Raw genomic sequence first — 17,417 nt, 5'->3', positions numbered from 1 at the left:
TGAGAGTGTTTTAAAAAAATCTTCTTTGCCATCTGATAGGAAAACCTGTAAGACAAAATGTATATAAAGTACATTTCAATAGCCCATAAGGGTTGTTACAGGAAACAGGTGTTCAAGTATGGTCGATTCAAGACCAAATAAATGAGGAAGAGAATATGGGGTCAGACAGAAGGGTGAAACCAAATGTTCATTTCTCCTTCACATAAAATTGATTTTCTTTCCCTTCTCCAAACTATCATTATGATGGAACCAAACATGTTAACTTTTACAAATTTTGTTACTCCCATATGGTCATATCTTTTCATAAACTTGGCTATAGGAAAGAGTATATTTTGCCAAACTTGTAATATCCACAGATTATATTTCCGACCAGGTGGTTTGTTAACAAAATGAACATTTTCTCTTTTTACTTTTTAATACTAAAAAAAGACCGGATAGTTATCTAGTTTTTACACATTAGAGAGGCATATATGAGGACCCAGATTGTTGGGGGCAATTAAGCTGACTTTGTAATAATGCCGCTTGGGGGGGTGTATGAAAGCCCTAATAAGCAGGCATATACATAGAATGAAGGCTACTGCTAAGCTTGTAAGCCGCCCTGAGTCTTCGGAGAAGGGCGGGATATAAATGGAATTAAAATAAATAAATAAATAAATAAATAAATAAATAAATAAATAAATAAATATGTGCAGCTTAAGCAAGATACATTGTCCATCTCGTTACATTTTCATGAAGTCACATAACTATTCATTCGTGCTGCTTTCCTAATTATTACATTTCAAAATAACATTATTTTATAGAGGCATTTCCCCTGTAAAATGGGTACTTTTTTAAAAAAAAAGTGAAAAAAAATGATGGGAGTTGTGAAAAGGAAGAATTATTCATATTACTACACTAGAATAAGTTAGAACCTTCTCTTCTCCCTTGCAAATATAAAACCCGTTTACAGGAAAGTTTGAAAAATGATCTTTTACTGAGCATTTTATCAACATTTATTCATTGAAACATTAAGATAGTATTGCAGACTTGACAAATCTAAACCTCCATTCTACCTTTACATATACTGTAATGTCATATGAAGTTTTTAAATGTAGGTGAAAATTGCAAAATAATTGTTTGCCACATGTGAAACTAAATAATAGACAAACATTTAAGAAAATAAGAATATTCACTTTAATTACAATACAGCAGTTCTTCAAAGATAAAAAATTATCACAACTTAAGTATTTTTAGTCTTTTGCAAAATAAGGTATTTCTTTGACTGCTACCATCCTTTGTAATAATAATTGCTATATACTCTAGGAAGTTTTGTCAATTCTTCAAAGCTGTTTTTGCAACTCTTTATGATGATACAGTGCAGATTAGCATGCAAACAATTTATCCACACTTGCTTCTTATCCTAATTATTCAAGTTGTAAAGGAATTACACGAATGTATCTCCTTCAAACAGATTTAGTACATGATATAGTTTTTACATTAACATGTTTTAAGATCCAAACCATCGATCTTCCAGGTGTGTTGGTTTGGATTATAATCCCAATAACTGATGGCATGAACTGTAGAAGACCATGTTATCTGAAAATAAGAAAATATGAAGGTTCTGAAAGTGTTTCCCCCCCAATTCAGCTTCAAACCTTCTGATATATTACTTAAGCTGTCAATCATTTGAAAATATTCTTGGTTTTAAAAGAACTTTTTAAAACATAGTTTAGTGAAAATAGACTATTGTGGCAATTTACAACTAAAAATAAAACAGTTCTCTAAGTATTAAGATGTAAAAATACAGATACAAGGGGGGGGGGAAGCAATCAGTATGAACTTCCCATGTTTTTCTAGAATACTCACACTGAGGTTCTGTTCAAAGAATATAAGATATTCTTCTAATTTCAAACTTAATTATGCATGAAAAATTGTATCTTCTTTTCAGAAAAATATTTTAAAATCCTTATAAATATCTGGCATGGAACATCCTATTTAGGCATAGCTTAAGGAAGTAGTTTTTGGTATCACTATCTTCTTTGCCAGATTTTAAATGAATACAGAATTTATTATTCCTTCAAATTGGTAAGCTTCTGAGGAACATCATGTAGTACAATATTTCTTAGTATTATTATAACTGCATACTGCACAATACATCTCTCCTTACATGTTTTACTTTGAAAATATTGTATGCATGATTGTTTTACAATGCTTGCAGACTCCCCTCCCATTTTTAATTTCACAATTAAATTTATGCCTTAGTATTGATAATCCTTGTTTAGTGAACACAATTGGGACCAACAACTTGATGTTTACAGGAAGGAGCCACTAAGTAAAACCCTAACTATACTTATGATCTTCAGCTTTCCCTTGCTTCACAGACTTGCAAAGGTCATAAGTGAGAGGATTGGTTGCAAAGTTACTTTTTCATTATAACTGCAAATGGTTACTAAACTATCAGCTGTTAACTGAAGATTACCTATAGTGTAAAATTACTAAACAATAAATATCTCCACACATCTTTTCCAAATTAAACCCATACTATTATCATTTTCAATGTTTAACAATACTTAATATTGATTTGTTCTTCTCATGCTCCTTCAAATTAATTTACAAGTAATCCTCGCTTAATAACAGTAACTGGCACTGGAATTTCTGTTGCTAAGTGATATGGACATAAAGGATGAAATCACATGACCTGGCTAGTTAGCGACAACAGTTCTAGCAGTCCCAGTTAACATGACTGAGGTCTGAGCAGATCATTAAGCGAGGACCTCATGTAATTACAATTTCTGACTTTCTGCTGGGGAAGGTGATCATGTAACCTGGGAGTGATGCAATGGTGAGAACTTCAAGGACAGATCGTAAGTACCACTCAGCGCCATCACAAGTTAGAATGGTTGCTAAATAAGTGATTATTAAATGAGGACCATCCGTAATAATTTGAAAAATCAATAGTTCATAATACAATTCTCATGAAAGAGCTGTTTGAACACAATTTGTATAAATTTATATTTAAGGATAATAAAATATTTCTCATGATTTGTGAACTAAGTTAAAAGTCAAAGTAGTATTTAGTTGTACAATTATACCGATACATTAAGTAGGTAATAGGCAAGTAGATTAGATTAGATAATTGATTTCAGCTAACACTAAGCTAATATTATTTGCTCTTTCAGTTTTTGAAGCGCTATAATAAAATGCTGACACTGGTGAAATAATTGAGACACTATTTGGCAGTTTTTGAAAAAGAAATCCAGATTGTATTTAATTTCCCAATAGGTGATATAAATACATGCATGAAATTTAAGTTCTGGAATTTAATAGTTTGCAGCCATAAGTAAGCAAGCCATAAATAATTGTTTACTAAAAAGCAGATTCAAGGTGAACCATAAATATTAACAGCTGATTGTATTATATAGAAGCATTTGTTTTATAAAGTCATAATAGAACAGAATATAGTCTTTTTAAAATTATTTTCTATTGCAGGTACTTTATAACGTGTAAAATCTATAAACATAAAAATTAGAAAAGCTCTAATGAAATGGGTTTGAAATCTTCTGTCCCAAATAGTCTGCTTAAGTTTAACTCTCCCTTACAGCTTAATACACAGATAGTTCTTGACTTGGGACCAGAATTTCCATTGCTAAGCAAAGCGGTTGTTAAGTGAATTGTGCCTAATTATGAAACTTGTTTTACCATGGCTGTTAAGCGAATCACAGCAGTTGGTAAGTGAATCGCATAATCATTAAGTGAATCTGGCTTCCCCACTGACTGCTTGTCGGAGACCACCTGGGAAGGTCACAAATGGCAATCACAACGCTGTGACCCTACAATTCTGAAATTGTCGCAAATGTATACCAGTTGCCAAATGCCCAAATACTGATCACAGGATGCGGGGATGCTGCAATGGTTGAAAGCGTAAGGACCGGTAATCACTTTTTCCCATGTCATAACTTCAAACCTCACTAAATCAAAAGTTGTAAGTTGAAGACTATCTGCATCTATTTTCTACTATGATACAATTTTACTTTCTTTTTGTATATAATTTAATATTTTTTCCTATAGTAACAGGAAAAAAATTAAAAGTAAAGACTTTTAAATAAAAAGCATTTAAAAGGGTTTTGGGTTTAGCATCAAATCAACATTGGCAGACATCACTGTTGTAGCCTTAAAAAGTCTTTACTGAAATATAGAATAATTGACATAAATAAAGGTTGTCTAATCAAAAGGATTAACAACTGTATTTCTTTCAACATCACTGCTCTTTAACCAAAAATACTGAAACATAGAAGCTCTTCTTGTCCAAACAAAGAAATTGAGGTGTAAAATGTTATTTTTGTCTTCTATTTCTTCAAGTCTTTTATTTGATTGCAAACTGACAGCAGTATGTTCTTAACATTTTCCCATTTTTATTGTACAAACAGAATACTGAAGGCCATTGCAATACAACATACTGCTACGTAAGGGCTCTTCCGTTCACCTGAAAGAAGAAACAGTACTGAATTACTATCTCTTTTTATACAAGCAAAAGCATTTTTTTTCTAATTTGAATTAAATAAAATATTACTAGGTCTGCAAGTGAATACAATAAAATAATGGCTGGTGGCATATTCAGGTGTAAATTTTTTAACAGTTAATCAAAAAATTGTCTTGAAATCTAAACTTTCCACACACAAAAAAAATGAATTCCAAGGTTCTTTTGATAAATTTAAGTATCACACTGATAATAATTAAAGTATTTTTCTTTATTAAAGAAAGATCTAAATGCCTGATAAATAAAATGGGTTAAGCTTTTCAAATATTTAGCAATAACTAAATATAATTTTATTCTTTTCAACAGGTATTTTTTTCTCAGCAGAAACAATTCACCATTTCTTCCTTTAAAGCAAGATTACCAAAATTAACATTATCAGACATCATTACTTGACAGATATGTAATTAAAATGCAAATACCATAGCTATATGAATTAACATATGCAATTTCTGTTTAGAATTAATATTGAGCTAGTCCACCTCACAATATTAGGATTGCATGTCTGTTAACAATACTTTACAAATAGGGAAAGCTTGTCTGAAAGGTGTGAACATTTTAAAAAAACTACTTAAATAAAAGTAGCAGAGTTGCATTTTGCATTAATGAAAATTTATATAAAGTATTAAAATAATCAAAAGGGAAAAAAATCCAGTCAAAATACTTAAGTCATCTGGATTTCTAAAACAGACACTTATGTGTAACATGCAGGGTCATACACTACCAATTACTTCTAGAGGCCCTACTCGGTAATATATGGTTTGTTGACAAGTAACAAGTACTTGTTTTGCAAAACAGCAAGTCCTTTAGGCTGCTTTGAACACTGGGATACTGTTGTTTTAGGACACTTTTCCTACAATCTGATCTTCCCCATCTCTGGGTAAGGGCAAAGGTAGAAAGACATAATCTTTTCCCTCCTCCATGGAATTGAGAGAAGTGTGTGTGCATGCGTGCACCCATGCCTAAAGATTACTGATGTACAAAAGAAAGATTGTAGTGCTGAAACTTTCAATTATATTTAACTATGATTAACTATGATTTTAAGGCAAAATCATCATCAAGCATTCAACCTATTAGTCCAAGATTCAACTTTGCTGTGCATTGTTTGATATTTGATGTTTTAAAAATAGAATAGAAAACTGTCTTGTTAATACAGAAATTCAAGATCATGTATGGTTATTCTCCAAATCAAAGAAAATCAGACAATGTCAGTGGATCAAAGTAAATTTTTTGAAAATATACGGATGATGTTATCTTGGCATACAATATCTTGGAAAAAGAAGCAACATCAACTGTGTTATCCTCCTTGACTGGCTCAAGGAATTGGGGGTTGGCAGCACTGGTTGTGCTGGTTCACCCTGTTTCTCCATGTTTGGTGTCAGATGGTGGTTAATCGGGAGGGGAGATTCCATCTCTGGCCCCTATATGCTGTGATATATGGTAAGATCATTTATCACGAAGTATCATCAATATATTTGGTGCAGTGGTTAAGGCATCAGGCTAGAAACTGGGAGAGTATGAATTCTAGTCCTGCCTTAGGCACAAAGCCAGCTGGATGACTGGGCTAGTCTCTTTCTATCAGCCCTAGAAAGGAGGTAATAGCAAACCACTTCTGAAAAACCTTGCTGAGAAAACTACAGGGACTTGTCCAGGAAGTCTCTGAGAACTGGACAGAATTAAACTGAAGGAAAAAAATAGATGTCTTATCCCAGTGTCAGGCTCCTGCGTGAAGAACAGGTGGTAGTCATGACTAAGAGGGCTTTTGTACAGTTTTGTGTAGTTCATCAGTTATACCTGTTTCTGAAGCAGGAGGGGAGAGGGGGGAGGCTCTATTCACAATTACTCACACCCTAGTCACCTCCCCACCCCCACTGGATTACTGTAATGTGATCTATATGGGGCTGCCCTTGAGGAATATCAAGAAACTTCAGCTAATGCAAAATGTAGCAGCACGGGCAGTTATGTCTGCTTCTAGACTAGCACGTCATGCCTAAATCCAATTTAAGACGTGGTTTTTGATCTTTAAAGCCTTCGATGCTATGGGGCCAGGTTATCTGAGGAACTCCCTCCTCCCATTTACCTCTGCTTATGCCATCAGATCTAGCAAGAGAGGGATGCTGTGTGTCCAATCTCTCAAGGAAGTACACTTGGTGGCATGCATTCTCTGCTGGGGCATCCGTTTATGAAATATTCCCTCCCCACACACACACAAACCATTGCTCCTTATTTTCTGTTAGTCCCTCAAGACCTGGATTTGTTATCAGGCCTGGGGGTCTCAGGGGACCAGTGAGATCATTAGGTGGTTCAGTTGCTGATTGAATCATGTGTGTGTGTGAGAGAGAGAGAGAGAGGGGGGGGAAACTTTTTTTAATATGACTGATATGTATATTGTTTTATACTATTTTTGCTATATGCTGGCTAGAATGTTTTATGAGCTTGGTAGCTGTAGAAATTTGATAAATAAATAATTAAATAGATTATGGGAACTAATACTACCAGCAATTTGCATTTTTCAACAAATTTACACATGCTTAAATGTTATACTAAATTATATTGTTCGACAACAGCGTATGCATGCATGTATATGTATGAATAACTAGAAACTAGGAACTACTTACCGATCCTGGCACACTTCCAGAATATGCCCAATAATCTGAAAACATATTAATTGTAAGGAACAATTTTATATGTTCACTGTGATTAGATGCAAATTATAGAGATACAATAGTAATGACTAATATCCCAATACTTATTTTTAAGGAATTGTAAATCTCCTGATAATTTTCATGCTCATAAAATGCTTTGGAATTTTTCTCAACTACAAACATAATCGAGCGTGCAGTTTTGAAGACCTGAGTATACTAGAAATGGTTGCATTTTTAAAAATTCAGATTCATTTTTAAACACTTTACAGATGGGAAAGATTGTTTTTGCAATCTATAAACAAAAATTGGTATAAAAATAAATCAATAGATATGGCTTTTATCAATCAAATCATAGCATTAATCTGCAAATAATATGGCTTTTGATAGAAACTTCACTACAAATATGCAGCAATACTACAGAATTCTGCAAGTTATATCAGACACAGAAAGTTATAATAAAAGATTTTCCACAAGGTTAAACAATGGGATGAAATGATACTTTAACTTTGAACTGAGAGAGTATCAGTAAAAGGAATCCTACCTAAACAGAGAGAAATTAAACTGTTTGGGGCCAACAGCCATAATTCTACAACTAAAAAATAAAATTAATAGGTAAAGAAAATGTTTCTTTACAAATCACATAAAACACTGAAATGTCAGTATATGGTGTGTGCTGCATATGCCATAACAACCGACCCTGGAAGGATGGAAGGCTGAGTCAACCTTGAGCCGGTGAGACTCAAAATGCAGAACTGCTGGCAGCTGGCAGTCAGCAGAAGTAGCCTGCAGTACTGTATTATAGCCATTGTGCCACCATGGCTCTCGTCATAATGCCAAATCATATGATACCACAGAGGAGAAAAACCTAAGTATTATTTATTTTATTTATTTGTTAAATTTATTTGTCGCCTATTGCTATGGGGTTACTCTAGGTGGCTTACAATAATAAAAAGAAAATGAAAGGAGTGTAAACAGAAGTAAAATAATAGAATCATGAAATAAATGATGAAAAAGGAACAAGACTACCAAGAAGATGGATGAGTGGAGAGCAGAGAGCAAGTGGTGAGGTGAAGTCTGCCATCAATCCAATAGCTACCTCCAGTTGGTCTCCAGGCCAACTGTTAGAGCCAGGTCTTCAGGCTCATGTGGAAAGACAGAAGGGCAGGGGCACATCTCATCTTAAGATGTTCCAAACGGCAGGTGCTGCAGCAGAGGGCTCTTATTCTGGATCCTGATACTCAAGAGTTGTTTGACCAACTGGATCCAAAGTAGGCTCCCTCTGCTGCCATGAGTAGAAAGGGCTTGTCCTCGTAGAATGAGAGGGCTCATCAGGTAGCCTCGACCTATGCCATTAAGGGCTTTAAAGGTCATAATTAACACCCTGAGCTGCACTTAGAAGCAATGCAGTAACCAACGAAGTTCTCAGAGCAGAGGTGTACTATGGGCCATTATAGGGGCCCCAAAGACTGCTCTCGCTGCTGCACTTTGTACTAGCTGCAGCTTCAAAATGGGCTTCAAGGGTAGTCTCAATGTATACTGCATTGCAATAGTCCACAAGAGAGATGATCAGGGCTTGAGTAACTGAGCACAGGGAGTAATGATCCAGGAAAAGTTGCAACCAGTGCACGAGTCAGAGTGTGCCAAAACTCTTCCGGTATCTTCAGCCACCAGCTCTGTGAGCAGGAGATGTAAGTCCAGGATAACCCCTAGGTTGCAAACTGGGTCTGAATGGCGTAACGCAACCCTGTTCATTACTAAGGAAGACAAACACTCATTTCCTGAGGCTCCATGTACCCAAAGCCACTAAGTCTTGCTAAGACCTGTGGTCCCTCATCCAGATCCCTACAACCTCCAAGGATCACTCAGGTCACAATGTATAGAGATGTAGAGCTGAATATCATCAGCATATTGATGATATCAAAACCCATGATGACAGATGATCTCACCCAATGCTTCATGTAGATGTTAAACAAGAGAGAGTAACGAGTCCTGTGGGATACTGCAAGGAAATGGTCAAGGGTTGGATCTCTATCAACACCAATTGGGACTGACTTTGGAGGAAGAAGCTGAACCAGTGCAAAACTGTGCCACCCAGCCCCAATTCATGTAGATGTTTCAAAAGGATACCATGGTCAATGGTATCAAAAGCCACTGAGAAGTCAAGAGAATGGTTGCACTACCTCATCTTGCTCCCACCAGAGATCATCCATGAATGCAATCAAAACTGTCTTTGTCCCATAGCCAGGCCTGAATCCTGACTGAAAGGGGTTCAGTAAATCTGTTTCATCCAGGATCCCCTGTAGGTGTTGAGCAACCACCTTTTCCACAACTTTCCCCAAAAAGGGAAGATGGGAGACTGGACGAAAGTTTCCCAGGCAGGTGGGATCCAGTGATTGCTTTACTAGGAAAAGACAAACCAGTGCCTCCTAAAAAGATCCCAGGAATGTCCCCTCGAGCACTGAGGAATTTATTATTGCATGAACCCATTAGGTGTAGATTCCAGAGGTTTCCAAAAGTTGTAGCCAAATTTTTATTTTTAATGTTTTAGAGAAAATTATTTAACAGTTGCAGTATACTAAAATATATTTAGATTGTAAAAAAAGACCTCAAATTACTTTTTGGCTAATTTTTTATTTCGTTTTTAAAGCCTAATGGCCTGGGATAAAAGAATTTGTTTTGCTTCATATCAGGTTGCTTGGAAATTCGATTTAGCTTCTGTAATCGTTCTTAAAGTCTTTCTGAGTTTTAAAAAAAGGCATGGTGTTAAAAATATAGAATGAACTCTGGGAAAGATGTACTACTTTTATTGTCTAAATGATATGCAAGAAAGTTTTATTTATAAAGTGTTTTTAGATTGGGCATTTTAGTTTAATTAGTGTTTTATTGAGTATTAAATTTTAAGTTATTTTATATATTTATTACGTGATTTGTACATTGTCAGCTTCAAACTAGGTTTCAGCTATTTACAGTCATAAAAATGCCAAATAAAACCACAAAATTGTAAAATCTCCATAAAATAATAAAAAACAATATAAAACATTGGGGGAATGACATTAACTTTAAAATTCTTTTCCCTAATACTCTAGTGAAATCTCGTATTTCTTAGAAAGGCAGGCTCCATTTTAAGAAAATGAATATGTTCTGTGATTATGACTTATACTGTAATTAAGCATTTTAGGATTAACAAAGATTTGTATCAATGAATCCATTTCAAAATGAAATCAATATAGTAAAATTAAAAACAAGTTTACATGCATATCCTTTCCCCAAATTTCTAGAAATACACATACCCTGTTTTATTGTTATCCAGTAATCTGGGAGCCAAAGATCTTAGGTATGCACATGTACATATAAGCAGTAAGATTACTGTCAGAAGACTCTGAAAATTGAAGATTGCAGACTGAAAGAAAATGTCATATATTAATTACCATCAGTTTTTAAAATTTCTCTTTACTATATTCATTTACTTCTTCCCATAATTTCAAAAGTAAGAAATTTAACAGCCTATTATTATTTGCATTATAGTTCTAATATATCCATTCTGTCAAGGAACAATGAAATACTAGATATTTCTTTTTCAAAGCAATTAATGAGAATTTCAGATCATTCATAAATTACTTTACAAATTTAAGTCTTCAGCTTAGTTTGTATTCTATTTCAATAGTCAAAATGTTTGTTGGGTATCATGTTCTGATATTACAAATTTGGGCTTTTAAGCAAAACTTGGAATATACCAGGCTAAAAATCAGGGAACACTGATTTCTACCATAGGCATGAATCTAGCTGGGGCCAGTCACACTCTCTCAACCCAATCCATTTCACAGGGTGTTGTGTGGGGAAAACAGGAGGAAGAAGCTGTACTGTATTGGATCTGTTCACATCCTTGAGTTATTTGTAAAAATAATAAAGCCGGGATACAATTAAATACTCTGGTATGTCCTCTCAATAAGAGATGACTGCATAAAGTTATGAGAAAAGGGCAGATTTTGTTTTCACCAAAATAGTATCTCAAAGTGCAGTACAGAGTGAATTAAGTCACAGATAATTTAGATGTAAACCTGGAGAGCTCAGGATATGTTTTATGTGCAGAAAGGCCCAGCTGTAATCCTTGACATCTAGTTTGGGTTCAGAAGGGCCAAGTTGATTTCTGCCTTAAACCTTGTGGAATTGATGCCAATTAATAACACTGATACTTGGTGGTCTCATTTGGTGTAGCAGCTTCTTCTGCTCTCATAATGGATTCTATTTTTTTCAATCAATCAATCAATCAATCAACCAATCAATCACAATAGAGCTGGAAGGGATCTTGGAAGTCTTCTAATCCAACCCACTGCTCAAGCAGGAGACCCTATACCATTTTGGATAGTGAATATGCATGTGGAAATTGGGATTCCTATATTTTGCTCACAAAAGGCAGGGATTTGACTATGTGACTTCAGACACTAGTTTGAAGTAAGCAAGTTAGAATTCTCAATTCACACTGTATGATTAAACTAAGTGAGGAACTTTTGAGGTTTCTTTAGCTACTCTCATTTGGCAGAAATCAAGTGAGAATAACTGAGCAGTTCCCACTTGACAACTTAGATTTATTATTACTTATGAAATGTATATGCTGCCTGACTCCCAACAACTCTGGACTGGGAAACAGTACAGAGATAGTAGAATGTCAAACAAAATTATTTAAAAGAAAAAAACAAGAGAATAAAATCAAAAGAAGTAGAGATGGCAGAATAACAAACAAAGCTTCCATCATCCTCACCAAAGGACTGGGTGAAGAACCAGATTTTCTGGCAGCTTCAATACATCTTCATTTAAATCAGGGGTGTCAAACTGCCGGCCCACGGGCCGGACGCGTTATGGAGAAACCGCGCCCATCCCATTGCCGGCAATGGGTAAAAAGTTCCGATACATCACGCAACGTCACGAGTTTGACATGTCTGATTTAAATGAAACACTTCATTTACCATGATGTATAAAATAGCCTTTGTATAAAAATGAAAAAGACAATTTTTCTAGGTCAAATCTAAAAAAAAGTTGTTCTTATAATCTATGCTGCTAAATAATTCTCAATCCTTCCAAAGACAATTTTTCTTGCTACCTGATATGCTTAGGATTGCATGTTTTTTTCCCCTTCTTTTAGGGACCTTTGTATGCAGTATCTATTATTTCCCATGAAGTTTCTGCCTACCATTAAACTGACACAACTGTCCTGTCACCATTCTTTCACTTTCTGTCCCCTATTTTTGCCCCAAGTGTAATAAAAGGAGGCATCATAAAATATATAATACAAACTGTTTTAAATAGAAATGTTAACACTCAATTTAATGCAGTAGAATTATCCCCATGTAAATATGTTTTACATGTATTGCTATTTTGGAGGGCTTCTTAACAAGTACTGTACCACATTTTCTTCTTGTTTTTGCTCACTGTTGTTCTGTCTGTGTTGGGATTATGTCATTTTTTAAAAATCACATGAGCCATGTTTTAACTGTTGTCATATTCCACTTTCCACAAAGTGCTGAGAATCATCAGATTGCAGCACAGTACAAATTTGATAAATAGTAGATTCTGCTTTGTGTTTTAGAGCAGAGGTCCCCAACCTCCGGTCCATGGATTGGTACCAGGCTGCAGCATGCCAGCAACCGGTCCACACAAACAAGCAAAGCTCCATCCATGGGATGCAGGCAGCACACCAAACCAAGCACTCTCTGGTCCGTGGAAAAACCTTTCTTCACAGAACCAGTCCCTGGTGCCCAAAAGGTTGGGGACCTCTGTTTTAGAGACAATGATCTGCAAACAAGGTACCTAAATATTCTGCCTTGAATCTATAGAACTGGTGTATAATTCTATATTCTAATCAATACCTTGTGGAACAGCTTGCCTTCAGAAATCTTGGGTGCTCCATCACTGGAGGTTTTTAAGAAGAGACCAGACAGTCACTTGTCTGAGATGATATAGGTCAAGGATAGGCAACTTTGGTTTTTTTATGACTCATGGACTTCAACTCCCAGAATTCCTGAGTCAGCTATACTATGCTGACTCAGGAATTCTGGGAGTTGAAGTCCATGAGTCATAAAAGAGCCGAGGTTGCCTACCCCTGGTTCTCCTGCTTGAGCAGGGTGGGGAAGGAGCTGGACTAGAAGACCTCGAAGGTTCCTTCCAGCTCTATTTTATTCTACACATTCTATGTAGTAAATATTTGTTAGGTCACCAGGGACAAGAGATCAAAACGTGAAATTTTGACCCCAAGTGCCTTTAATACTGATTACCAATGCATTTTTTTAAAGGAAAAATAAAACAAAGGCTCAGTGGGTTAGGACGCTAAGCTTGTTGATCAGAAGGTCGGCAGTTTGGCGGGTCGAACCCCGAGTGCCACATAACAGAGTGAGCACCTCTTACTTGTCCCAGCTTCTGCCAACCTAGCAGTTCGAAAGCACCTGTCAGAATCCATTTATATCACATTTCATAATTGTATAGGTAGAACAACGTGCTATTACTGGGGATTCTGCCATCTCTCCAAGGGGGGGGAGAGGATGGTTACTAAAGCGATTTTCAAACAACAGGGGATGTTTTAACGGGGGAAGGGAGGGGGACAGACAGATCTGGTTTGTGTCTTCATTTACAACTGAAAAGGGAAGCAATAACCATAAAACCAAGGAGAGTTCCCTTTCCCATGGAAGGACCTGACACCTAGCAACTGACGACAGCCTGACCAAATGGATGAGGGGAGGGACTGGAATGGGAATGGTTTATATAGGATTGAAATGTAACTTTTCTCAGATTTCGTCTTGTATTCCCACAATCGATTCCTTCCTAGTAAACATTTTCCTTTTGGACTAAACTTGCATCCAAGAGTTCTTATTTCCTAAGATGTGGATTGAGGTGGGTCCTGACAGCACCTAAAAATGCAAGTAGAAAAATAGGGACCACTACGGTGGGAAGGTAACAGCGTTCCGTGTCTAGTCATGCCGGCCACATGACCACAGAGACATCCTCAGACAAGCACTGGCTCTTCGGCTTTGAAAGGGAGATGAGCACCGGCCCCTAGAGTCGGAAACGACTAGCACGCATGTGCAGGGGAACGTTTACCTTTATCTATTACACCTCTTTGAATAATATAAAAGCAACAGGCACAGAAGGAAGACAAGCAGTAAACAAAGGCTTTACTATATAGCAGGGGTCTTCAAACTTGGCCCTTTTATGACTTGTGGACTTCAACTCCCAGAATTCCTCAGCCAGCAAAGCTGGCTGAGGAATTCTGGGAGTTGAAGTCCACAAGTCATAAAAGGGCCAAGTTTGAAGACCCCTGCTATATACATACAGGGGCTGTGTCCACACAACCCAGTTATCCACTTTTAACTAAACCGCAACTTACTGCACACTGAAACTAAGATTCGCACAAAACTCTGAGCCGCAAACTAGCCCGGCTATCTGGCGAACCAAGATCTCGTCACCCGTAGTTTACACAAAGAAGGCGGCGGGGAGGAGTAAAAAAAAAATATGATGCTCTTTCTGAGACACCACCTCTCACGACGCCGTCAGTTAGGCCTCTCTCGCAACGCCAAAGGCGACGAAGCGACCTTTCACGCACGTTATCGGGCCATTCCCCGGGGGCGGCCGCGCTGCCTCACGCGCGCCGGCGAAGGAACCCGAAAGGCCGCTTTTTTTCCAAACGAGCCAGGCCTCTTTCCCGAACGCCGCTCTTACCATAGTTACGCGCCGCCACGAGCCACATCACACTTCCGGTAAGCAGGGGGCGGGATCTGAAAGAAAGATGAGCCTAAAGGCGCCTGCTGATTGGACGGAGGAGAGACGCCGACGAGAAAGGGCCGGTGTCGTGATTGGAAGAAAAAGAAGGGAGAACCACTCAGCCTGGGATGGGAATGACGGCGGTAGGTTCGCGATAGTGGATTTAAAAAAAAAAGTTAGAAAAAGCAAGGCCGTTTATGTGTGCTTCCGTGTTCGCATATATATATGTATACACACACACACACAGGCGGAGTTTATATACAAAAAACGGAAGTGAAATTTTCAGTGCTGTTCAAGGTAGGAAAGGGAGGGTGGGAGCAGAGAAAGGGCATCGTGATCGCATTTGTTACAGGGCTCTTATTGTTACAGTGATTATATTTATCCCTCCCCCCCTTTATATATAACTCAAGGCGGAAAATATACTTTTCCGATTCCTTCTTCCTCTCAGATGTTTCTTTTGGGGTGGAACCGGCCCAGTTGGAGATACACAGACGCACAGGGACCCCCCCCTTCCCCCCTGGCTACAATCGTGGCATTTGGTATAAAAGGTTTGCGTATGCCAAGGTGCCAGTGATGCTCTCTCTTGGCTCGTCTTTTTTTTTCTTTCCCCTTTCATTGCCTGGGTCAGAGCTTCATTAACAATTTCTTGATATTTTTCTAACTGTGTTTGTTCATCAGGGTCCCATTTCTACTTCCCCAGGCCAATGTTAGCTTGTTTCTTCTCGTGTCCTCGCATGGGATTGTGAGGTAGCATAGGATAAGAAGAATCGTTGGACAAAAGTTACACTTTGTGAGTTGGTCACTCAAGTACGTTTGAGGTTTTCGTGCGTGGGCTGATGGAATAAATAGGATAGTATTTTTATTTTGTCCAGTACCTAACATTTTCTCTTCCTAACCTTGCAAATTGGGGAAAAGGGAAGTGAAAACTCCTAAGTGACACATTGGCATTCGTGAGCTGGTTGGCAGAAATACATTTTCTATGTCACAGAAACTCTTGTGCTGTCTATAAAGTTCTGATAGGTGAGCCAGTAACTCTTGTCAGAGCTTGTTTTGTAGAACAGATTGATGCAAAGGTGATACATTTTTCTGAATGTATCCTGCTCTATAGTTTGGTATATTGATACCTTTTGAAGATACTTTAGTGATACTTGATTTGGCCTATATGGTCAAACAGCTTATCAATCAACCATTTACCAATTGTCAAATTACTTTTATTGTTAGATTTTCAAGTTAGTGACTACTTCCGTATAGTTTCCTTTGCCATTCAGTTGAATTTTTGCTCCATTGGTCATAGCATTGAAAGTTGATTTTTTTTCCCTTTCCGGTGTTTCCCAGTATTTCAACATCAAACTACCCAGAAATAAACATTAGTGAAATAAATCATAAATATGGATATGATGACCAAATCTGGTATTAATATGCATCTTTTAATCCCTTTTTTAAGCTTTTATACTACTTCCTTTAGGGTGTTTGCCTTGGCCTAGCCCTAGAATTTTTTTCCTGGTTAGTCATTATAAGTGTATATGCAGAGTTGGAAATTTTGTTCCTATTATAAAGTTACTTTTATTGAACCAGATTTTCCATTTTATTGCCTGATGTTCATAGTTGGAGCTTTTTTAATTTTGTGTAAATGTGATGCTAACTGCAAACTTGGCCATATAATTTGTTAGCCTTAACTTCAGATAATTTATAATCTGAAGTACAGGCTAAAAAGGTACTTTGGAGGATGCCCTCCACTTGCTTTTGATAAATGATTATTAAAAACTCGTCATTTAGTCATACTGTTTCCCATTTTAAAAAGCGTATATTTATTTTCTGTTATCTCCTAGCTACTAAATTTATTCAAAAGCCCTTGATAAAAGATTTTGCCAAAATATTTTTAAAAATCTTCAAGTACATAAGATCCCCCACATTGTCCCCATCCAGATATTTTTGAACACTTTCAAATAAGTTAAAACATTATATGAGATAGAACTTATATCTGTAAAGACTGATGATTCTCCCTCAACAAACACTTTGTTCTTAATATTTCTTTATTATGTGAAACAAGATAAGGTAATACATTAAGGGAAAAATACCCTTTTTGGATCTCTGCTCAACTGACCTTTTCCATTTCTGCAAAGGCCACCAGCAGAACCAGCACCATGTCTGCATGGGGAGATGAGTGGCAATAAAGTGATGAACATAAGTGGAAGATTGAAGTCCAACTTCTTTTTAATACGGGTTCATACACATTGTATCCATGCAGAAAAGGGCAGGGCATTGATTGCCCAGTCTCACCCTCTCTTTTGTGCTGTTGACTTTCCTGTGGACATTCTCCAAATATTTATTTGTTATAAAATTAGTTCTGTTTATGTAGATATGAACTGACACAAATACATTGTTTGTTAAAAAGCTGTAGAACTAGTTCTTTCCAGCATTTTTTCTCATGTTCCAGCTACACCAGTACAAATGAAGTCTGTTTCGGGGCACAGAATATCTGATCTGTTATGTCTATTAGTTTATTTCAG

At 36.8% G+C, this 17,417-nt stretch overlaps 2 protein-coding genes across 4 annotated transcripts in view; one reads left to right on the top strand and one right to left on the bottom strand.

Annotated features, from left to right (window-relative positions):
• Window positions 1-1,614: 1,614 nt before the first annotated feature.
• TMEM167A (transmembrane protein 167A) lies at window positions 1,615-14,919 on the bottom strand. The gene is made up of 4 exons (XM_083357269.1): window positions 14,866-14,919; window positions 10,449-10,558; window positions 7,132-7,166; window positions 1,615-4,462 (listed from the first exon to the last, which is right to left on the bottom strand). The coding sequence occupies exons 1-4, from the start codon at window positions 14,866-14,868 to the stop codon at window positions 4,392-4,394; spliced, it is 219 nt and encodes a 72-aa protein (XP_083213395.1). The 5' UTR covers window positions 14,869-14,919; the 3' UTR covers window positions 1,615-4,391.
• Window positions 14,920-15,019: 100 nt separating this feature from the next.
• XRCC4 (X-ray repair cross complementing 4) overlaps window positions 15,020-17,417 on the top strand; it is a 105,553-nt gene continuing 103,155 nt past the window's right edge. For 2 of the 3 annotated variants that reach the window (XM_083357255.1, XM_083357257.1), the window contains exon 1: window positions 15,146-15,204. The gene's annotated coding sequence lies outside the window, so the exon portion shown is untranslated. Of the gene's footprint in view, window positions 15,051-15,145; window positions 15,205-17,417 lie in introns of those variants that run through there. The other variant, XM_083357256.1, reaches the window with a different exon arrangement.

The sequence above is a fragment of the Vipera ursinii genome (assembly GCF_947247035.1).
Source record: "Vipera ursinii genome assembly, chromosome: 2".
In the NCBI taxonomy this organism is placed as follows: Eukaryota; Metazoa; Chordata; class Lepidosauria; order Squamata; family Viperidae; genus Vipera; species Vipera ursinii.
The sequence above is the reverse complement of the archived record's forward strand: the minus strand, read 5'-3'. Positions and strand labels throughout refer to the sequence as shown.